Here is a 25,374-nt window from a genome sequence, read left to right as displayed (position 1 = left end):
ATAACATGCTTTAAAATGTCAACATAAAGTTGGTGAGATATAGGTTTAATGCCGGCAGCGATATATATATATATATAGACCACAAGATTTCATATATAAACATTTTCATAAAAATATTCTAAGTGGTTGAGCACTTGGTAACCATACTTAACATTCAATCACGTCACATATTCCCTTTAATATGAAATCTTACTACACCGTACCAAGTGTAGTCACAAAACGAAGTACTGTGCAACCGTTGAATACTGGTCGTCCAGTCCGGTTGGGGTTGTCAGGCCCGATAGATCTATCAACAGGATTCGCGTTTACAATACCGCTGTAAATATTAGTTACCAAGCTACAGGGAAGTATGCCAGTGGTACAACTCAACGTAGAATATATTTTTCAGTTACTTGTGTCCATATCGTAAAACATAAAATACATGTATTCTCATCCCGAAATATTTAGAGTTTAAAAGTGGGACTATATACTCACTGTTGTCTTGAAGATATAAATATTTTGACTTGGTCTTCCGGTTGATATCACGAACCTATCCATATATAATATATCAATATATTTTCATTTTTAAACAATCGTCACATATATATATACTTGTTATACTTTTAATACTTTTAATAATTCCTTAGTCCGTAGTTAGCAGTCCGATGTTAGTAATTCAATTTTAATGGTTCATTTTTAGGTGTTTAATAAATCCCCAATGAAATGAATAAAACCCCCATCATATATGTATTGGTCGAGATTAATCTTGACCCACGGTACCGGTGTTGTCAAATGACGTGTTGTGTACATAAAGTACCGGTGTTGTCAAATGACGTGTTGCGTACAATCATGGGATCTTATGATTAATCTTCTCGTATTGTTTACGGGTGATCCTGAACCATATAAAATTGAATTATGAGTACATATATATAAAATATCATGTTATCTTAGAAAGATGTGATTTATTTAATTTCTCCCAATTATTTTCGTGGCTAAACTAGTCTTGGATATCCGATTTTGTTTCGGTCATAGTTTCTTCGTTACAACTCCGTTTTTGTTGATTCAACTTGCCATCTCCTTGGATCGAGTCCCTCTTTAAGACTATGAACTGTAAATACCTTAGTATGTATTCAAAATCACACGGCATAGGTGAAACTTTAGTGAAACTTATGAAGTTAAACATTTTTGTTACAAAAATATCATTTAATGACCATTTTTCTAAAAATACCTATACTTTGAATTAAATCATGAAATTTTTATGTGTTAACATATTTATAGTAAAAATCATTTTTCCAGAAAATAAACCTCCAATTCAAAGTTTAAGATGGTTTTTAATTATCCAACCCAAAACAGTCCCCGGTTGCACTCCGACGTCGTAAAAACAGTTTTTAAGGTATTCTTTGAAAAACCAAGTTTTACCTTGTTAAATTAGCATATAATTAAGTTATATTACAGGTCTTGAAGTATTTTAAAAGTTAAGTTAGAAGGATCTATTTAGTTTGCAAACAAGTTTGAAAACTTTCAAACTATGTTCTTGTTGTTAAAATTTTATACCACAAAATAAGATAGCTATATATATATGAATCGAATAAGGTTATGAACATAGTTACTACCTCAAGTTCCTTGGACAAGGTTTCTGTAAAAGAGGAGTAAGAACCTAGAACCAAAAGGGTGATGGAAGTGGATGAAAGATTGGAAGTAAGTTTGTGTTCTTGGAAGGATTTCTTGAAGTGTTTTTGTATGGTTTTCTTATGGTGATTAAGTAAGGTTTTTGAAGCTAAATGATGGGGAAAATGCTTGTAGATGATCAAGTATGAAGTTAAGAGTATTTTGAGAGAGAAATGGGAGTGTAAGTATGAGAAAATGGGGTGAAGAAATGGTGTGCATGCATAAAAACGTTTTTAGTATATAAAGAAAAAAAATGATACCTAACTTTGTTTTCTTGCTAAATAATTCATGCTACTTGACAAATGGTTGGTTCCACATGTTTCTTAATCATTTAAGGCTGCTAAGGAGCAGATTTTTATTGGTATATATCAATAGTAAATACATCTAGAAGCTGCGTATGATACGGGTACATATACCCTAAATATACGTGTAGAAATCTTTGAGAAAACGGAACGAGGATTCAAATATAGCTATCTTTTGTGAATATACTTATATTGTTTTATGTATTTAAGTCCTTAAAAGTGATTAAATACATTACTTATACGTTATATGTATAAACATTATAAGTCATAAGTATTTATATCAAATAACGTTATGTATGGTTATTGTTTTGAAAACTTAAGTTAGTAGTTTCAAAATATACTTATAACTTATTGTTATTAATACAAAATGAGATATTAAAACATCCATAAACCATGTTAAATATGTATATATACATATATATACACAAACGTATAATTATCATATGTTATATAGTTCGTGATATCATCGGTCAAACTAGACGGTCAAACGTTGTGTAAAACTCTTTTCGAAAACATAAGTCTCAACAATTTGGATTGCTTATCATGTTGGTAAGGTTTAATTTATGTAAATATTAATCTTATAAGTATAGAACGATCGAAAAAGTGCGGGTTAACTTTAGGGTTTTTGCTTATCGTGTCGGAACCATATAGAGATTAGAGTTTAAATTTGGTCGGAAATTTCCGGGTCGTTACAATATATATAATACTTTGTTAATATACATAATGAGATATTTAATTATCATATTTTCAAGTTAAATATATATAAATCCATATGTGTACACAATAATTAAACAATTAAACAATTAAACAATTAAATCAAGTTATGACGTTCGTGAATCGTCGGAATAAAAGGGTGACCAAAAGCTTGTGTAAAACTCTTTCCGGAGGTTCAAGACTTATTAAAATTCATTGCTTATCAAGTCAGAATAATTAAATCATGTAAATAGTATAATCAAGTAGTCAGAAAAATTCGGGTCGTTACAACAAACAGTGGTGAAAACGATGCGTTTTCCATTACCGGAGATGAAGAAAGTCAAAGAAACCCAAACGAGGAGCTTTTCGGTGATGATCGTTTGCACCGTGCACCGGGAAAACCAAGAAGGTCAAGAAACTCAAGAACCTCAATAAGCTCAAAGAAATCAAAACCTCAAATGATTCCTCATAATCAACTTGAGAGTCTTTGCATTTATCTTTGAAAGAAAACTTTGAAGAATTTAGTGTCACGGAGAAAAATTACTATAATTAGATGAAAATGGAATCACAATTAAGAATTTTGACGATTAATACGGATAACTTGAGTGAGAAAGATAGGAGGCCAATTGAGAAGAAAAATGACAAGATACGCCAAGAGATGGTGTTGGAAGAATCACATTTGAAGGAGGAAACGGAGTAGTTTATCGAATAAGTTAGTAGTTTATCGTATTTCATTTAATTAACGAATAAATATTAGTTCATTTAGAAAAAAGTAGTTTGGATCTTACTTTTTAAGTGTGATGTATTTTTTTTACATTATTAATGCAACGTTTTTTACATTATATATTATATTTTGTTATTTAATTTATTAAGTGTATAACTATAAATTAAGTAAAAATTAAATAAATAACAATCAAATTAATAATAAATATTCTCTCTTTTCAAGATACTGGAAACTGACGTTGAACACTTCTCCACTTTCTCTCCAATGTTAGTTTTTATGTGTCATTCTAGTCAGCGCTCATCCGAAATATAATGAAAACTGGCCATCACGACACTCAGTGCTCTAATGCATTTCTAATTAAAATTAATTATTATCAGGATATTTATGATCGGCATAATTAGGGTTTCATCTCAAACATCAAACATCATTCAATCAGATATCCTATATATCTTTCGGCCTCGATCTGTGTTTCTCTCAATCTGCCTTATTTTAGTGACATCGATATATATGTACACAAATATTTAGGTATTATTGCAAGCTGCGGAATCGAATGAGGTATTCTTAAACCATGATTTGTGGAGTGTAGTTGACGATAAGGATTGCTTGTAAAATATATATTATTATACATATCATACTATTTATTTCACTAAGAGTTTGTTACTTTGTTTAATCATTCACAAGGCGATCTATTTGAACTCATGGTCTGCAGAGTGTAGTTGACGATAAGGATTTTACAAGGATTTTTATTTTCCAACTTAATCCAATTTATTAGCGTTATCGATAGGTGATATCCATTATTGACTATCCAATTCAAAGTATATATATATATATATATATATATATATATATATATATATATATATATATATATATATATATATATATATATATATATATATAGGGTGAGGATCCATGGAGAGCCAAAGATGGTAGAGAACCAAGAGAACCATCGAACTGACCTTCAGACTTGCATGCAGATTGAGTCAATCTGCGTGCAGATTCTTTTTTTTATCTTTTTTTGTAGATTGATTTTTGTTGTTGTTGTGCAAATTGACTTTTTTTTGCTCAGTTTGAGAAGTTTTTTTGTGCAGATTGACTTTTTTTGTGTGGAGATTGACTTTTTATTTGCGCAGATTGAGAAATTCTTTTTTGCAGTTTTTTTTTTTTTTTTTTTGCAGATTGACTTTTTTTGCGCAGATTGAGAAAAAAAAAATTGCAGTTTTTTTGGTGCAGATTGACTTTTTTCTGTATGCAGATTGACTTTTTTTGCGCAGATTGAGAGGTTTTTTTTTACATTTTTTTGTGCAGATTGACTTTTTTTCGCAGATTGAGAAGTTTTTTTGCAGTTTTTTTTGTGCAGATTGACTTTTTTTGTGCAGATAGACTTTTTTTGCACAGCTTGAGAAATTTTTTTTGTAGTCTTTTTTTTGTGTGCAGATTGACATTTTTTTTGCGTATTGTCTTTTTTTGTGCAGATTGACTTTTTTGTGCACAGATTGAGAAGTTTTTTTTTTTGCAGATTTTTTTTTTATTTGCAGATTGAATTTTTATTTTTTAGGATTGAATTTTTTTTTCTTCACAAACTGAAGCTAAATCTGCCCATAGATTGAAGCCCAATCTGCACATAGATTGAAATTCAATATATGAGTTCTTTGGGTTCTCTCCCACCCTTAATTCTCTCTAGATCTCTTCAAAAAAAATATATATATATCGAAAAAGGGGAATTATAACAAAAAACAACAATTCACAAAAAAGTGAAGTGTTGGTCAGTACATGAAATTCGCAAGTTGGGTTTAAAATAACTTACCGACTTGGAATATTAAAACAGAATCCTTAGACTAAAACATTACAGAAGCAAAAATATGAACATTAAGGAGCCATTCTCACATTATAAACCAAGGTTGGTTCTTCCGTATATAAAATTAATAGCTCTCGCACTCTCGAATTCACTAGCCATTGAAACAGTTTTAGCTTTAAACGCTCCACACTTGCGGCCCAACACATATAAGACCCGTTAAAAATCAACTCGTTTCGAGCAAAAGCTCATCAACATTTTGAAGCTTTACTAATTCTTTTCATACACTAGAAGCTTCATGTTGCTTAACTTGTGTAATATCACAGAGCATATTTCCCATGGGGCCAATTTAGAGCTTGGAAGTGATCTTTTAACTTGAAGAAGTCTTCTCTCCAGCATGAAATCATTCTGCCCGAACGACCCCGAGAAGATACTTGAACCCCGTTAAACTCAACGACTTTCCATATTTATCTAAGCACGTAAGGGGACACGTTTTGTACCATTGTCTATTCAGTAGCAATAAATTGAACTTGGAGAACTTATTAATTAAGGCTCCCACACGTCTTCCTTTAGCTTTGTTACCAAGTCCCCTCGTGTTCCATGTGGTAATATTCATTGTTTGGATTTCTTCGGGCTCTCACTAGTATCAAATAGACCCTCAAGAAAATTCCCAAACACCTCCTTTTCTTTAGGGATTTTCTTAGGATTTAGAATCTTTCCGTAAACTTTAATTGGTTTTTTTGCAAACCCTAGTGACTGTTCCTCTTGATCATTCACAAGATCCTCGGAATGATCCAGATCAGCAGAACCAGACTCGACCTCATCCGTAAAATCCCTCGATATTGCTTTCTTTTTTCTGTTTGATTTCGAAGGGCTTCTATGTGGAGTAGCGTTTACACCATTCTTAGCGGACTGCTAGGCTCAATTGTTTTACTCGGCCCATTTTCTGGCCCATTAGTGTTACACAAAGTGGGCCTGTTTGTCAATGGGAAACAAACAAAAGGTATATTGGGTACCACAGAACCTGTAACACCTTCAACATACTTGTATTGGTGAAACAAAACTGAGATTACAAATTGACTTTTAAATTAGCAGGAGACCTAACCACAAAGCTGCTGCCTTCTTTCCCCATAACCGACAAGTACGGATTCCAATTTCTTCCTCAAAACTGTTCCCTTATACTTCTCGTAAACATCTAAATTCAGATTTGGATTTGACTGTAAGGTATTACCCGCTGGATCAGTATTTCTTTCATTAAATACCACCACAAGGTTCCTTGTAAGAGGTCTCAATTTCGAATCCTATCTAGGATGAATATTTAATGGTGGTTAGGGATGGGTTGTAAACAGCCAGTATGGGTCGGATTACTCGCACTTTCGGATAACCCGATCAGAAAAACCTTTTACCTTTTACCTTTATCACCTTTAAATATCATCACAAGTTTTGTGGATACTTTGGTCGTCATCTAATATATGACATAATAATCGATGAGTATTTCATATATAAATGAATAATTGTATATAATTAGTTCCCTTTAGTTCAGTTTATTCATTAACCTCCGATCGTGTTGTGTCGATCAAACATAACAGTTGTTGGCTTTAACGTCGTAAAAGTGATACACAAGGATCTTTTATGCAAATCTATTTTCCAGCTTTCAGAAATAGCTTTATGCTAAGAGATTTTGACAACATCCATATGCTGAAGGAAATAGTTCGGGCCCAAGCTTAATAGATACTTGATACGAATAAAATACATTTTGAGGTCTCCGAGTATCTACTGCTGATCGACTATTTTTATATCTATGTACCCGAGACCCAGGTATTTATTTAAAAGATTTGGTTTATGTCGTAATCATATATTTGGAATTAGTGTAGGCAAATTTAAAGCAAATCTCAGTAGCTAAATCACTTATAGATAACATAAGTGCAGTAATGAGTTTTTTTTTTTTTTGGGTAATGGGTTTTACCCGGTGAATCTTTATTATAAAGAATAATGAATTGTTACAAAAGGAGCACAAAACGGTTATAGGTAAGTCCTATACCCTCTCAAACAACCAAGCTAAACAAACAACGATTTAGCCCCTAGAGCCATATGCACAGATACAAACAAAAAAACTAACTCAGGAGATCTTCCAATCTGACTTTAGCCGGAGAGCCTGAGGCGTCATCTTCCATTTAATCGACATCAATTTCAGTCTAACCGTTGAGTAGATAACCTTATACACTTGGTCCATCGACCTCTTCTTCTTCTTAAAGATTCTATTATTTCTTTCCTGCCACAAAACATAAACGGAAGCCGCAAACAAAAGCTTGACAACTATGATCCGCCCTATATTTCGTTTTGCAAACGGGCTCACGAGCATCGCAAAATCCTTCTAGTAATCGCTAAAAATAGGAAAATCCATGTGTTGTTGAACTCGATTCCATACCTGTGGTGAAAAGGGGCAACTAAAGAACAAATGATCATGAGAATCTTGCACTTGATCACAAAAGGCGCACACCAAAACATTATTTGCTGTCATGTCCCAATGATTGAGCTTATCTTGAGTTTTCAATTTTTCACCCATTAACAACCACATTACGAATGCATGTTTGGGAATATTATGCGTAAACCAGACCACCGAAACCCAAGGCACATCCATAGCTCTACTTCGAATATGTTGCCATACTAACCGCACTGAAAAGTCCTTCATATTACCATCAGACTCTCGCCACATAATGATATCTTGCTCCGTATATAAAGTAGGAGAAACAACACTTGCAAGCTGGGGGAATTGTGTTATCCAGTTGGTAGGCCAATTCATGTCATTATGGAGGACCATATCCTTGACACAATAAGATAAAGAAAAACCCTCCTGATGCACCATTCTTGGGGTGATGAAGTCGGATAGTGGGCCTACATCGCACCACACATCATACCAAGTCGAAGTATGTTCACCATTTCGCACTAAATGAACAAAACGCCCTTTTAGCAGTTCGCGAACCCCAAGGATTTTCCTCCAGCTCCAACTTGCATTAGACGGAGCGTCAACATTCCAAAAATTACGTCCGGCAAGTCTGTGAGTATGAACCCATCTAACCCACAAAGAATTATGATGAGATAGCAAACGCCAAATATGGGTCGATATCAACGCTGAATTCCATTCTCTAAGATTCATAATTCCCAAACCCCCTTCAGACTTCGGGAGACAAACATCTTTCCATTTAACTTTTGCCTTCCCCTTCTTAAGAGTACCTTGACACCATAAGAATCCTCTCATCAAAGATTCAATTTCATTTAAAGTAGCACATGGAAGAATAAAAACGGATTGCCAATACACCTGCATGGATGACAGGACCGAGCTAATGAGTTGAAGTCTACCTGCAAATGATAAAAATTTATTTTTCCAATTCTCCACCCTATTTCTCACGTTATCAACAAGGATCTTGCAATCCCTATAATACATGCGCGAAGATATCAACGGAACTCCCAAGTATTTAACTGGAAGTGAACCTTCCTCAAAAGGAAGAATGTCCAGAATTTGAGCTTTAATATTCTGTGACACATTAGCAAAATAAGCTTTGCTTTTTGACATACTAGGCTCTAACCCCGACCACACTTTAAATTGCTCCAATGCTTCACTGATAGAATTTATAGAAATTGTATCCGCATGTGAGAAGATAAATAAATCATCCGCGAAACATAAATTTATGATTTCTTGGTCTTCACATTTAGGATGGTATTTAAAACCATCTGTCACCATAGCCATGTTCGCAAGAAGCAAAGACAAAACTTCCATAACTAATGTGAAAAGATAAGGCGAAAGGGGATCACCTTGACGCAATCCTCTTTTACCTTTAAAATAACCGTGAAGCTCACCATTTACATTAATTGAAAAAGAAACCGTAGTGACACACTTCATAATCCACCTCACCATCACCCGATGAAAACCAAAACGGGCCAATATAGACTCCAAAAAATCCCAACTAACTGTGTCATAAGCCTTTTGAATATCAACTTTAAACGCGCATCGAGGAACACCCTTTTTTATGTGATAATTCCGCATCAGCTCTTGAGTAAGTAAAATATTATCTGAGATTCTCCGACCCGGAACAAACGCCGATTGATTTATATTAATAATATCATCAAGAACGCCCTTAATACGATTTGCAATAATTTTACTAATACATTTATAGATCACATTGCAACACGCTATAGGACGATAATCTATAACTTTACTTGGAGCTTCAACTTTAGGAATTAATGCGATTACCGTGTGATTTATTTCTGTCAACATTTGCCCATTTCGAAAAAATTCCTGGACCGCCATTGTAACTTCATCACCAACAATATCCCACGAAGACTTAAAAAATTCAGCAGTGTACCCATCAGGCCCGGGCGATTTGTTGTTACCAACATCAAAAATTGCACTCTTAACTTCAGACGCCATAACAGGTTGCACCTTAGCAGCTGACTTTTCTGGTGAGATAGAACGAGTAAACAGATGTTGGGGAAAAACCACATGTGACGCCTCTGATGTGGTCCCCAAAAAATTCATGTAATGTGTAACAAAGCATGCTGGTGCATCTTGTCCTTCTACCATAGTGCCCAAATTATCTTCCACAGTAGATATGTGACTCATATGGAGTTTGCTTTTGACCACTTTATGAAAGTAACTTGAATTATTATCTCCAACACGAAGCCACTCGACTTTTGCTTTTTGTTGAAGAAATCGTTCCTCATCTAATACCGCTGCATTAAATGCATGAAGAAGGTGACAATGATCCTCTCTCGCCTCAACAGAGCATGGATTATTATCAAGGTAGACCCGAGTGAGAAACATCTATCATTCGCATATCATCAAAACCCTCCTTATAATATCATCAAAACCCTCCTTATAAACAATAAAATTACTAAATTTGAAAGGCTTAGCACGAGCAACATATGTTGAGGGGATTTTAAGAACCGCCGGGCAATGATCAGAAATCCGATACGGAAGAAACACCGCATAAGCATTAGTATATTCATTAATAAACACATCATTCGCCATTACCCTGTCAATCTTTTTCAAAATACCATCAAGCGCATTTGGCCGTTGATTCCATGTATAGTGTAGACCCGAGTGAGAAACATCTATCATTCGCATATGATCGACACATTCACGAAATTCCCTCATTGCAATTGTTACATTAGAACTTCCTGCCGTAGAGTCATCAAGATTAAGGGAAACATTAAAGTCGCCCATAATAACCCACGGGTGATTACCCACAAAACTACTATGCATACAAAGATTATCCCACAACGATCGTCGATGAATATAGTAATTCTTAGCATACACAATTGACACATAAACTCGTTTGTTTTCGCGCATCAAATCAAAAAGACAATGCATCACCTGGTCAGAAGAATCTATAACCATAACATTAATAATTACCGGATTCCATCCCATAATAATACGAGTGCCACCATTACTCATAGCATTATTTGAAGTCCATTGCCAATTTCGGAAGACAGAGGCACAAATATTACTTAGTTTACTAACATCAACATGCGACTCCAATATAGCACAAAAACATAAATTATTACCGGCTACAACATCACGAATCTCTTTCTGTTTCGGGATGCGATTCAACCCCCGAATGTTCCATGTTGCAAAGCTATTCATGAGGAGCCTTACAACAGGTGTGCTTGCACCTTCAGAATTTTTTTTGCCAAGATTAATTGGTTCAGTGTCGTTACCGTCTATATCACTCTCTTCGTCTCTAAGAACTCTTTCAGGATAAACATGATACTCTTTATTGAATTCTGCACTTGTCTCATTATCCGCCTGATTCAGAACCTCAAACGAGTTATTAACTTCCACTGTTTCTTTATTACGACTTGGACTCGCTAATTTCGTAGGAATAGCTTGCAGTAATGAGTTTATCTATAAGATAGTACGTGGTATATAGTACATGGGTAATGACATTGTTAATTTAATAGGTGAGCATTATCGATCATTTTTCATAAGAGAAAATTGACAACCGGACAATTAGTTCTAACTATGTTGACAATATATGACTACCAAGCTTATGTCATTTTCTACTCTTTGGATGACCCGTCCAATATTTTTTATAAATATTACATAGATCATTGGATCTTAATTACTTAATACATACGTATTTTGATATATGTTTGTTAGAAATTGCCTGTTTGTTTTTAAAGTGATGGTATAATTTCCTAATTCCTATATTGCTCTTATCCTTTATTAAATCTCTCTGAACTAATATCATTTACTTGCAAGTGAATACATGTTACTTTTAACCTACTTGTGACTGATTGGCAAAAAGATTTAGACCATATGTAGTGAAGCACAATCACCTAGAAACTACCACCATCACACCACTATGGGGCGTGATGGAGCCAAAAAATTGTTGGCGTGATCACCCCATCACTTACAGATTTAAATTGGATATCGAATGAGGTGGTGCCACGTATCTCATTCAATACTCTTTCTTTTCTTTTCTTGTATAAATACCCCATTTCTTAACCATCACATAACCATCACGCCATACCACTACAAACTCCATCACCCCATCACCTTGGCCAAATCAGCACTATACCCCACAAAAATACCCCATCATGCCTCATCACCCCGTCACCACCAAAAATGGTCTTATTACATCAACCTTTTATATTAACTACCGAACCTTTTATATTTTATAAGATTTAAATTAACTGCTAACCTAGGTTCGATTTTAATCGAAATTCAAATTTGATACTTCGAATGGATCTTCAATATATCGAAAAAGGTAATTCGTATGGCATCAATGTCTTTCATGTTAAAGAATAAAAGTTAAGGAAATACCTTTGGTGCCGTTTATGGAAGGTTAAATAATTGGATCAGAGAAAGCATTATCATCACTTCCAAGTTTAGAGGGTCACAAGAATGAAGTCCAAGACAAAAGTCAACAGAAGTCAAATGGCTATTAAGTCAGACACAAAGACAGCATTTTCCTTTTATATAAAGTGGTTCCAAAAACTCTATTGGATCCATACTTTATTAAGAATTAGCTGTTATTAGTCTTCTTGTATAAAATAACACATTATGTAATTGTATCAATCACTTCATCAGTTTGAAATAACTGATTCATTATCAATAAAACGGCTTCCAATCTTTTAAATCAATTGAAAATATGGTATCAGAGCTTATGGTATAGATCTTGGATCAATACACTCATATTCAAGCTTCAATCATCTACCAATTTGATTGGGGGTTACAATGTCTGATGAGGACAGTATCCACACCCAATCTGTTAGCCAAACCAATGATCTTGCTACTCAATTAAGCCATCTGTTAAAAACCAATATTAGTCACAGCCCAAAACTATCTGATAGTTTAAAAATCAACATCAGTTTGTCTAGCCACAATTATGCCTTATGGGCTCGTATGATCAAAGTGGCAATAGGAGGAAAATCAAAACATCTCCTAAACACCTTACATCAAATCCACCCGATAAGAGCAATGAAGAATTTGACCAATGAGAACAAGACGATTTAATCGTGTTCTCATGGTTAATTCAAAATATAGAGCCAAATCTCGCTAGCAACTTGACAGAATTTGCTACTGACAAGCTGCTATGGGATGCTCTTGTGACCTCATACAACAGTAGTAAAGACAAGTTTCAAAACTTTGACTTACATGTCAAAGCGAATAACATCAAACAAAAAGATCAATCCCTTGAAGACTTGTGGATCACGATGCAGGGAATTTGGGGGGAAATAAATAGACGAGATCCAAACCCAATGAAGTGTTCCACTGACATCATCACCTACAACAAAATCTGAACAGAACATAAACTTTTTCAGTTTCTAAATGCTCTTGATCGAAATTATGACACAATTAAAAGAGAGCTTTTAAGGTTTACCTACACCAGGAAAAGCATATGCAACGGTGAGGAAGGAGATGGCTCACCAACACATCCTTGGGCAAACCAAAACTGATTCAAGCCATCAAGGAATTACATTCGGTCTCGTTGCAGCAAATAAAACCGACAAATTTGGGCAAACTGCCAATCCGTACCGTCACCGGAACAAGCCATCATCATCAAGGATCGATAAATCAAAATTGGTGTGTACTAAATGTGGGAAAACAAGGCATACCAGGGAGCAATGTTTTGAAATCAAGGGATTACCAGAATGGTGGACTAAACCAAAAAAAGGAGCGACGGCAGTAGCTGAACCACCACCAACCACCACCAAACCGGAATTACGGTTTGGAGGTGTTGCTGCTCACAAAACCGAACAAGGTAAGTCCCTCAAAACCTTTTCCTCTTTATTTGCAGATTATAACCCCAATAGGATTAGTCACGAGACTAATCTAGGGAAGAAGAAAGGTAAGCACGCGTTTTATTTAGGTATCAGGAGAGTAGGTCCCCGTGTTGAATCTGGGAAAAAGAAAAGAACAGTACGTGGCTTGTCTAGGGATTACAAAGGGGGTTAATAAAACGGTTGAGTTTAATGGATCCAGTAAGGCTAGTGGGCTTGATGGGCTTAGTAACACTAGTAAGCAGAATACTGCAAGAGCCCAAAATTTAATTAGATCCAAACAAAATAGGGTTGCTAATAAAAATGAAGATGGGCCAGATAAAAGAAACAGGCCAAAATTATTTAGTGAAACTGGACCCGGAACACAACAACGAATTAGAAGGCCTGAACCTAGTATTTCTTGCCATAATAGCTATTCTATCTTGAATAAAATACAAAACGATAAAGTGCCCCAGTCCGAAGCAAATATAGTCTCGGAAAATTTTAAAACTAAGTCATGGATTCTTGATTGTGGGGCAACGGATACTATGACTTTTGATAAAAATGACATTTTTTAAAAAACTAAACCTAAAAAGACAAAATTCAAACTGCTAATGGTGAAATTATTCAAGTCAAAAGTGGTGGAACCATTGAAATTTCACCAATGATTAAATTACCTAATTGTCTATATATACATGCTTTGTCTCATAAGCTGTTATCGGTAAGTCAAGTAACAAAAGAATTAAATTGTAAAGTCCTAATGTATCCAACATTTTGCATCTTGCAGGATATCCAGATGGGACTGGTGATTGGACGTGGCATTGAAAAAGGGGAACTATATTATATTGACGAGGTTTCCCAACGGGGTACAGTATTTCTTGCTCACGGAACACCTACGAGGAAAGCCTGGTTATGGCATCGGAGATTGGAACACTGATAGTGCTCTAAATGAACATATATTTAGGCGCAATATCCTTCCAATATGTAAAGCTTTTAGTTGCTATTGTTCTATTTTTATGTAATAATCGTTTAAATAAATAAGTGCGAAGACAAAAGAAGAAGACAACGATTTGAAGACGCAAATGACCAAAAAGTTCAAACGTACAAGATGTAATTCAAGTGGTTCAATTTATTGATGAGAAACGTCCAAAAATGACAAGAGTACAAGTCGCGAAACGCAAAGTACAAGATATTAAATCGTACGAAAGGACGTTCGAAAATCCGAAACCGGGACATAAACCGAGCATCAACGCGTAAGTCAACGGAGCTAAAATTACAAGTCAACTATACACAAGAATATAATATAATATACATAAAATTATATAAAATTATATATTATATATATATATATATATATATATATATATATATATATATATATATATATATATATATATATATATATATATATATATATATATATATATATATTTAAATAAAGTGTCGGCAAACTAAAAAACAAAGCATTGTGAGCTGGATCAGGTAGCCATGCGATCGCATGGCATATAGGCCCAAAGCCCATGAGATCGCATGGGCATCAGAAGTTGGCCAAGTGCTATAAATAGCCACGAACTCGGACGAACACTACACACACTCTTTTCATTCCTTCTTCTGTAAACATAAATATATTTATATTATAATTTTAATATAAGTTAATTTTAATAATAAAGTTATGGTCTAGTTGGGTTATTGTAAGAAATGTTTTACGGGTTTTAAAGTCGGAACTCTGTCCGTGTAACGCTACGCGATTAAATACCATTGTAAGCTATGTTCTTCCTTTTTGAATTAATGTCTCGTAACTAAGTTATTATTATGCTTATTTGAGCCAAAGTAATCGTGATGTTGGGCTAAATATTAAGATGTGTTTATTGGATTTTGTACCATAATTCGGGTTTGGACAAAAGACCGACACTTGTGAACATTGGACTATGACTATTAATAGATGGGGGTATTGTCTAATTGAGCGACAACTCATTGGAACCTGTTGAACCTATATTCAAATTAGTTAATATAATAATTATTAAAATGATTACGAATGTCCTATTTAGTGACGTTTATACGACATCATTTACAATCATTTAATTAATCAATTGGATTGGGTAATTGATTATTCATTATGGCCAAGTGAATAAATTAGTGTATCATGGATCAATTAAAACAGGGGTGGATTACATACAAGGATAATTGGTGTAATTGTTAACAAAGTATTAAAACCTTGGATTACACACAGTCGATAACCTGGTGTAATTATTAACAAAGTATTAAAACCTTGTTACAGTTCGAATCCCTAATTAGTTGGAATATTTGACTTCGGGAATAAGGTTAATTTGACGAGCATTTTATAATTATGACCGATAGACTATTATGGACAAAAACTAGATAGGTATCAAATAAACCAGGACAAATGACAATTAACCCGGGCAACAATTAATTAAAATCAAAATGTCAAACATCATGATTACGGAAGTTTAAATAAGCATAATTCCTTTATTTTATATCTCATCACACTTTTATTTATCATCATTTTATATATCGTCATTTATTTTACGCATTTTAATTATCGTCATTTATCTTTACGCTTTATTTAAAATCGACAAACCGGTCATTAAACGTTAAAACCTCCCTTTTATAATAATAATAATAATAATAATACTATATTACTAATATATATATATATATATATATATATATATATATATATATATATATATATATATATACAAATATAATTGTTTAAAAATATAGTGTACGCAATAAGCCGTCTCCCTGTGGAACGAACCGGACTTACTAAAAACTACACTACTCTACGATTAGGTACATTGCCTATAAGTGTTGTAGCAAGGTTTAAGTATATCTCATCTATATAAATAAATAATAAAACTTGTGTAAATTGTATCGTATTTCGTAATAAAAATAATAGTATTTCGTACTACACCTCGCACACATCAAGTTTTTGGCGCCGCTGTCAGGGACAACACCGAAGCGAAACGCTATATTCTAAAAAAATATATATATATTTATTTTTAATCTATTTTTGTAAAAAAAAATATAGGAAGTTTTAAATATTAAAATACAAAAACATAATATATATATATATATATATATATATATATATATATATATATATATATATATATATATATATATATATATATTTTTAAGTGTTTAAATTAAAAAGGTTTTATTTTTTTTAGTTACAAAAAAAACTAATAAGTAATTTTTTTTAAGTTTTAATTAAATTATATTTTCTATAAAATAAAAACAGAAATCAGAAATCAGAAAGAAAAAAAATACGCTGAACCTGCAAAATTTCGGCCTGCAACCTTTTTGAGTCTGCACACCATGCGACCGCATGGCTCAAACAAACAAAACTCATGCGATTGCATGAGTTAGTCTGACAGGCCACATACCTCGTACGCGTAATTAATACGAATTAGGGTTTAAGTATATTTAATCATATTATTTAGGGTTAAGATTTAATTATTATTATTATTTAGGGTTTAAGTATATTAATTAGTTTTTAATTCTAGTTTTTATATTTAACTTGTAATATTAAGTTTAATTATTATTATTAATTGTATAGATTAATATTTTTATAAAAATAATATAAAATTAATATTTTTATATAAAATTTTATTTTTAGATTATATCCTTTTATAATTTGTATCTTTTTATTATTCGTAGTCTTTATATTTTTCGTTCGTAATTAGTTTTAACTTAGTTTTTGCCGTAGTTATTTTATATTTCTAGATTTTTAGGCTTTGCCGTAAAATCCCTTAAGTGCTTTTTCTTTAGATTAAGATTTAGACGCTTTAGAATTTTACGTCGTCGCTTATCGCTTTAGTATTTAATAGATTTTAGTGCCTTTTTAAGTTATTGCCGTTTTGGATATAGAATTCCTTTTAAGCTTTAATACCTTTAGACGCTAAGTTTTAGATGAAATATTTTAGTTTTAGATTTATCTTTCAACTTTTTGTTTTTTGACGCTTGTTTTTCGACTCCTTATTTTTCGACGCGCTTTTTCTTTCTCATTTCTACGCTATAGTTTTTAGGATATAGAATTTTCTTTATTTTCTTTAAATTTAGACGGAAAAATTATTTTAAGCAGTTAAATTGATAGACATCCAAAATTTTCTGCTTCGTAGTAATAGTTGGATTTGTTAGTGGCTGAGTTATGGATTTTCCGACTTAAAGGATCCTGGCTCCCTGCTGCATCTTTTGGCTATTTGAAACGTGGGCAAAAGCAGAAAGTCTATTAATTTAATAACTTATATAATTTTTATTTTTATAACTAATAGGATATTCATTGAATGCATCGAGCAAAACGTTCACCACCTTTCATACGTTCACCACATGTAACTCGATCAAGACATCTAGCTAATATTGCCGCTGTTGATTTTTCTTTAGAATTATCATCTAGTCGAACAATAACTCCAATTCAAATTTTTGATAATCCATTTTTTGAGCCCGACTTCACAATTGAGAACCCGAGGGATATTCAAGGACAATTCCAAGATCCTGAACCACTAATCATTCCTCCTGAACCACAAACCGTTAAATCATAATCTTCTAGTGATTCGTATTCAACAAATTCAATTATGGAAGTAACGGAACCTCTAAGTATGGAAGATCGAATGAGAGCCACACGCACTGGCCAAGGTCACTCCAATATTAAGCCAGACATTAATGCGCCAGATTATAAAATCAAAGGACAAATCCTACACATGGTAACTAATCAATGCCAATATAGTGGTACGCCAAAAGAAGATCCAAACGAACATCTTTGAACCTTTAATAGGATTTGTACTCTATTCAAAATCAGAGAAGTTGAGGATGAACAGATCTATCTCATGTTGTTTCCCTGGACTTTAAAGGGAGAAGCCAAAGATTGGTTAGAATCGTTACCTGAAGGGGCGATTGACACATGGGATGTTTTAGTTGAGAAATTTCTTAAAAGATTCTTTCCGGCATCTAAAGCCGTAAGACATCAAGGAGAAATTGTTACGTTCGCGCAAAAGCCAAATGAAACATTATATGATGCGTGGACAAGATTCGAAAAATTGTTGAGAGGATGTCCTCAACATGGTTTAGACACTTATCAAATAGTGCAAATATTCTACCAAGGTGTCGACGTTGCTACACGAAAAGACATCGACACGGCAGCTGGTGGTTCCATTATGAAGAAAACCGCAACCGAAGCTCACAAAATTATTGATAACACAGCCTACCACTGATAATGCTAAAAACGAACATATATTTCATAGCATTATTCTTCAAGAAAGACAAGCTTTTAGTTGCAATTGTTCTATTTACAAGTGATATTCGTTTAAATAATAAAAGGTGAAGACAAAAGACAGATTCGACGAATTGAAGACGCAAATGACCAAAAAGCTAAAAAGTACAAAATACAATCCAAGTGGTTAAATTTATTGATGAGAAACGTCTCAAAATTACAAGAGTACAAGCCGTAAAATGCAAAGTACAAGATATTAAATCGTACGCAAGGACGTTCGAAAATCCGGAACCGGGACATGAACCAACTATCAGCGCGCGACGCAACGGGCCTAAAATTACAAGTCAATAATGCACAAGAATATAATATAATACATATATAATTATATAAAGTTATATATATATTATATAATATATATATTAAATAATACGAGCAGCCCACGTTTTGGAATCACATGGGACCAGTGGAAGGCGGCCATGCGATTGCATGGCTATGAAGAAGAAACTCCATGCGATCGCATGGAGTACTGTTGCTGAACACATCTATAAATTGAAATGAATTCTGGCCGAAATATTTACACCATATATTCATCTACTCTCTATATCTCAAATATATATATATATATATATATATATATATATATATATATATATATATATATATATATATATATATATATATATATATATATATATATATTGAGATATAGAGAGTAGATGAATATATGGTGTAAATATTTCGGCCAGAATTCGTTTCAATTTATAGATGTGTTCAGCAACAGTACTCCATGCGATCGCATGGAGTTTCTTCTTCATAGCCATGCAATCGCATGGCCGCCTTCCACTGGTCCCATGTGATTCCAAAACGTGGGCTGCTCGTATTATTTAATATATATTATATAATATATATAACTTTATATAATTATATATGTATTATATTATATTCTTGTGCATTATTGACTTGTAATTTTAGGCCCGTTGCGTCGCGCGCTGATAGTTGGTTCATGTCCCGGTTCCGGATTTTCGAACGTCCTTGCGTACGATTTAATATCTTGTACTTTGCATTTTACGGCTTGTACTCTTGTAATTTTGAGACGTTTCTCATCAATAAATTTAACCACTTGGATTGTATTTTGTACTTTTTAGCTTTTTGGTCATTTGCGTCTTCAATTCGTCGAATCTGTCTTTTGTCTTCACCTTTTATTATTTAAACGAATATCACTTGTAAATAGAACAATTGCAACTAAAAGCTTGTCTTTCTTGAAGAATAATGCTATGAAATATATGTTCGTTTTTAGCATTATCAGTGGTAGTCTGTGTTATCAATAATTTTGTGAGCTTCGGTTGCGGTTTTCTTCATAATGGAACCACCAGCTGCCGTGTCGATGTCTTTTCGTGTAGCAACGTCGACACCTTGGTAGAATATTTGCACTATTTGATAAGTGTCTAAACCATGTTGAGGACATCCTCTCAACAATTTTTCGAATCTTGTCCACGCCTCATATAATGTTTCATTTGGCTTTTGCGCGAACGTAACAATTTCTCCTTGATGTCTTACGGCTTTAGATGCCGGAAAGAATCTTTTAAGAAATTTCTCAACTAAAACATCCCATGTGTCAATCGCCCCTTCAGGTAACGATTCTAACCAATCTTTGGCTTCTCCCTTTAAAGTCCAGGGAAACAACATGAGATAGATCTGTTCATCCTCAACTTCTCTGATTTTGAATAGAGTACAAATCCTATTAAAGGTTCAAAGATGTTCGTTTGGATCTTCTTTTGGCGTACCACTATATTGGTGGTGCGCCGAAGGAAATCCTATTAGTGGTGCGCCGAAGGAAGATCCAAATGAACATCTTCGTACCTTTAATAGGATCTGTACTCTATTCAAGATCAGAGAAGTTGAGGATGAACAGATCTATCTCATGTTATTTCCCTGGACTTTAAAGGGAGAAGCCAAAGATTGGTTAGAATCGTTACCTGAAGGGGCGATTGCTACATGGAATGTTTTAGTTGAAAATTTTCTTAAACAATTCTTTCCGGCATCTAAAGCCGTGAGACTTCAAGGAGAAATTGTTACGTTCACACAGAAGCCAAATGAAACATTATATGAGGCATGGACAAGATTTGGAAAGTTGTTAAGAGGATGTCGGCAACATGGTTTAGACACTTATCAAATAGTACAAATATTCTACCAAGGATGCGACATTACTACACGAAAAGACATCGATATAGCAGCTGGTGGTTCCATTATGAAGAAAACCGCAACTGGAGCTTACAAAATTATTGATAACACTGCTTCCCACTCACATGAGTGGCATCAAGAAAAAGATATCGTTAGATCATCTAAAGCGGCTAGAGCCGATTCTAGCCATGACTTTGATTCCATTTCCGCAAAGTTAGATGCTTTCGAAAGACGAATGGAAAAGATGACTAAAGATATTCATGCAATACGAATTAGTTGTGAGCAGTGTGGAGGACCACATTTGACAAAAGATTGTCTCAGTATTGAACAAACAATGGAACAAAGAGAGAATGTTTCATACATGAACCAAAGGCCTGAAAATAATTATCAAGGTAATTATCAACCGCCAAGACCAAACTACAATCAAAACCAGAATTATAACCGAAATGTTCCATACAACAATCAACAAGGTCCTAGCAATCAGCAAGTATCTAATAATACTTACAATCAGCAAAGACCTATTTTTCAAAATAAACCACCACAAACCGATGATAAAAAGCCAAATCTAGAAGACATGATGTCAAAGTTACTTGAATCTCAAACTCAATTTTTCACATCTCAGAAACAAACCAATGAACAAAATGCTCAAGCATTTAGAAATCAACAAGCTTCTATTCAAAATCTGGAACAAGAAGTAAGTAACCTAGCAAGGTTGATAGGTGAAAGAAAACCGGGAAGTCTACCTAGCGATACAAATGCTAACCCCCGGAATGAAACAGCTAAAGCCATTATCACGAGAAGTGGTATTACACTTAAACCACCTGAAATGCTTGTAATTTCTGATGACTCTGTTCCTACCACACAAGCACCACAGCCTGAGCAAGAAAAGGAATCAGAACCGGTAGTTGAAAAGGTTAATGAAGATAACACCATTAAGGCTAAACCTTATGTTAAACTATACCAACCACCACTTCCTTACCCGAGTAAAATGAGAAAAGAAAGACTTGAAGCCGAGCAATCCAAATTCCTGGATATGTTTAAATAAATAAATGTCAATCTTCCTTTCATTGATGTGATTTCAGGGATGCCATGATATGCCAAATTCCTGAAAGATCTAATCACAAATAGAAAGAAAATGGAAGAACTCTCAGCTGTTACAATGAATGCTAATTGTTCTGCAGTGTTGTTGAATAAGATACCAGAAATATTATCAGATCCTAGAAGTTTCACAATTCCATATTTTCTGGGTAGTCTTAGTTCAATAGAATCATTGGCAGACTTAGGTGCTAGTATAAATTTAATGCCGTATTCACTATACACTAAACTAGACCTTGGAGAATTGAAACTAACACGAATAAGCATACAACTAGCAGATCGATCAGTAAAATATCCTAGAGGGATAATGGAAAACATGCTAGTTAAAGTTGGTACTTTAGTATTTTCAGTAGATTTTGTTATTCTGGACATGGAAGAAGATTCTCGAGTTCCTCACATATTAGGAAGACCATTCTTAAACCCAACTAAAGCAATAATATACGTGTTCGGTAAGAAATTGACCCTAAGTATAGAGGACGAGAGTGTTACCTTTTCTGTTGATAAAGCCATGCAACAACCGCAATCTGCAGATGATACATGTTATTATATTCAAACTATAGATTCACATGCAGAATTGTTAGAAGAATTTCCAGAATTACAACGAACAGGAGAATATTCTTTAGGAGAAGGAACTAAACCAATTGATGAAGCTGAAATGTTAGCTGCACTCATGGCTAATGAATATGAACCAACAACAGAAGAACTTCAAATGCTAAAAGAGGAAGACAGATATCGATACAAATCATCGATAGAAGAACCACCGATATTAGAGTTAAAACCACTTTCAAACCATTTGGAATATGCTTATTTACATGGCGAATCTGAATTACCTGTAATAATATCGTCTTCTCTTACAAAAAATGAAAAATCTCAACTCATTTCTGTGCTAAAAGCTCATAAACCAACTATTGCATGGAAGATTCATGACATTAAAGGCATAAGTCCTTCGTATTGCACACATAAAATCCTTATGGAAGAAGGCCATAAAACCTATGTGCAACGCCAACGAAGACTAAATCCTAATATGCAAGATGTTGTTAAGAAAGAAATTATTAAACTGCTAGATACAGGTTTAATTTATCCAATCTCTGATAGTCCATGGGTAAGCCCAGTTCAATGTGTACCTAAGAAGGGTGGCATGACTGTCATCAAAAATGAAAAAGATGAGCTTATTCCTACTAGGACTGTAACAAGATGGCGTATCTGTATTGATTATAGAAAATTAAATGACGCCACCAGAAAAGATCACTTTTCCTTACCTTTCATTGATCAAATGTTGGAAAGGTTAGCCGGAAATAGTTACTATTGTTTTCTTTACGGTTTATCCTGATACTTTCAAATTCCAATCACTCCCGAGGACCAAGAGAAAACCACCTTCACGTGCCCTTATGAAAGGACCCGTCCTAATCCATCTGGACGAAGTCACCAACAACTGGTTCCATTGCGATGATCGACTCCAAGTACTGTTTTTAAAATGAGCAAATGCACAGCGGAATGTTTCTTTTATACCTGAGAATAAACATGCTTTCAAGTGTCAACCAAAAGGTTGGTGAGTTCATTAGTTTAACACAAATAATCATTTTCAATAATATAATAGACCACAAGATTTCATATTTCCATTTCTCATAAACATACGTCCCATGCATAGAGACAAAATATCATTCATATGGATTGAACACCTGGTAACCGACATTCACAATATGCATATAAGAATATCCCCATCATTCCGGGATCCTCCTTCGGACATGATATAATTTCGAAGTACTAAAGCATCCGGTACTTTGGATGGGGCTTGTTGGGCCCGATAGATCTATCTTTAGAGTTCGCGTCAATTAGGGTGTCTGTTCCCTAATTCTTAGATTACCAGACTTAATAAAAAGGGGCATATTCGATTTCGATAATTCAACCATATAATGTAGTTTTGATTTACACGTGTCTATTTCGTAAAACAGTTATAAAAGTAGCGCATGTATTCTCAGCCCAAAAATATAAAGGGTAAAAAGGTAAATGAAACTCACGCATATAAATATTGTAAAATAGTTAATAAAGCATTTGCATGTATTCTCAGCCCAAAAACATAAAGAGTAAAAGGGGCAAATGAAACTCACGCATATAATTATTGTAAAACAGTTAATAAAACATTTGCATATATTCTCAGCCCCAAAAATGTAAAGAGTAAAAGGGGAGCAAATGAAACTCACCTAATGTATTTTGTAGTAAAAATACATATGACTATATTGAACAATGCAGGGTTGGCCTCGGATTCACGAACCTATATCATTTGTGTATATATTAATACATATCCTTGTACTCGAACACATATATATAATTTTATTAGTTATATTCTTGTTATATTAATAATATATATTTTCACATATAAAATATTAATTTTTGTTATATTATATATATATATATATATTAAATTTATTTGTATGTATATATATATATATATCTATCATTGGTTTGTTAAAACTTTTCTTTTAGTATTGTTAGTGATAATATTTGGAATAATGCGAATGATAATACTAATATCAATGAAATGCTAATATTATCTAAAATTCTGTTAATAATGTTATTAATGATCGTTTTTAATAATAAAACTCATGATAATGATAATATCAATAGTTTTTAATAATTTAATAATAAAGACTATGAATATAATACATTTTGTTATTAATACTTAATAATAATAATTGTAACAATCTTATTACTAAAGGTAAACTAAATAATGATTCTTTATTTATTAATGATGATAAAATTTCTAAAATGATACTAATACGAACATTAATAAAAAATAATAGTAACTTTTATTGTCTTCATCATAATACTAATAATAGTAATAATACTAAATATTAATACTTGATAATAGTAATACTAATTATAACATTCCTAATATTTATCAATAATCGTACTAACAATCAATACTAATATTAATACATGATAATAACATTACTAATTACTAATATTAATAATAATAATAATAATAATAAATAAAAGTACATGAAACTACCTCATATCAAAAGGGTTCCAAAAAGAAAACAGCCCTCCCCTAGTCTCGAACTCGAGACCACATGCTACCTCGACACTCTCCCATACCATTGAACTGCTTTGATTTTTCTGTTTTAATTTCTCCCCAAATTTATATAAACCGAATTATGTATCCTCATACTTATCATCTTCTTCTTCCTCAAGCTTGTATCCATTCAACCAAATTTCAATCCCAAGTAACAATTAGTTTTAGAATTTATTAACTATCGTAGGAACTTTTATCTGGGTTAAATGGGATTGAAAAGAAGAAAAAATAAAAAATAAAAAAAATATATATATAAACAAGCAGCTGCTCGTCGCTGCAGTAAAAAAAAAAAAAAAAAAAAAATTATAAATCGAAAATCTAAACACTCTTACACTATGATTCCTATATGAAACTTGCTCCATATCA

At 33.4% G+C, this 25,374-nt stretch overlaps 1 protein-coding gene and 2 non-coding genes across 3 annotated transcripts; 1 reads left to right on the top strand and 2 right to left on the bottom strand.

Moving 5' to 3' along the window:
- Positions 1-9,986: 9,986 nt before the first annotated feature.
- On the bottom strand, positions 9,987-11,662 carry LOC139848980 (uncharacterized). The gene is made up of 2 exons (XM_071838659.1): positions 11,579-11,662; positions 9,987-11,066 (listed from the first exon to the last, which is right to left on the bottom strand). Exons 1-2 carry the CDS (start codon positions 11,660-11,662, stop codon positions 9,987-9,989), a joined length of 1,164 nt encoding a protein of 387 aa, XP_071694760.1.
- A 6,746-nt stretch (positions 11,663-18,408) lies between these two features.
- On the bottom strand, positions 18,409-18,515 carry LOC139850768 (small nucleolar RNA R71). The gene has a single exon (XR_011760149.1). It is a non-coding gene; the product is annotated as a small nucleolar RNA R71 (small nucleolar RNA).
- Positions 18,516-20,106: 1,591 nt separating this feature from the next.
- LOC139850776 (small nucleolar RNA R71) lies at positions 20,107-20,213 on the top strand. The gene has a single exon (XR_011760157.1). It is a non-coding gene; the product is annotated as a small nucleolar RNA R71 (small nucleolar RNA).
- The last annotated feature ends 5,161 nt before the right edge of the window (positions 20,214-25,374 follow it).

This window comes from Rutidosis leptorrhynchoides, chromosome 5, assembly GCF_046630445.1.
Source record: "Rutidosis leptorrhynchoides isolate AG116_Rl617_1_P2 chromosome 5, CSIRO_AGI_Rlap_v1, whole genome shotgun sequence".
Lineage (NCBI taxonomy): Eukaryota > Viridiplantae > Streptophyta > Magnoliopsida > Asterales > Asteraceae > Rutidosis > Rutidosis leptorrhynchoides.
This window is presented reverse-complemented; position numbering and strand designations above follow the sequence as displayed.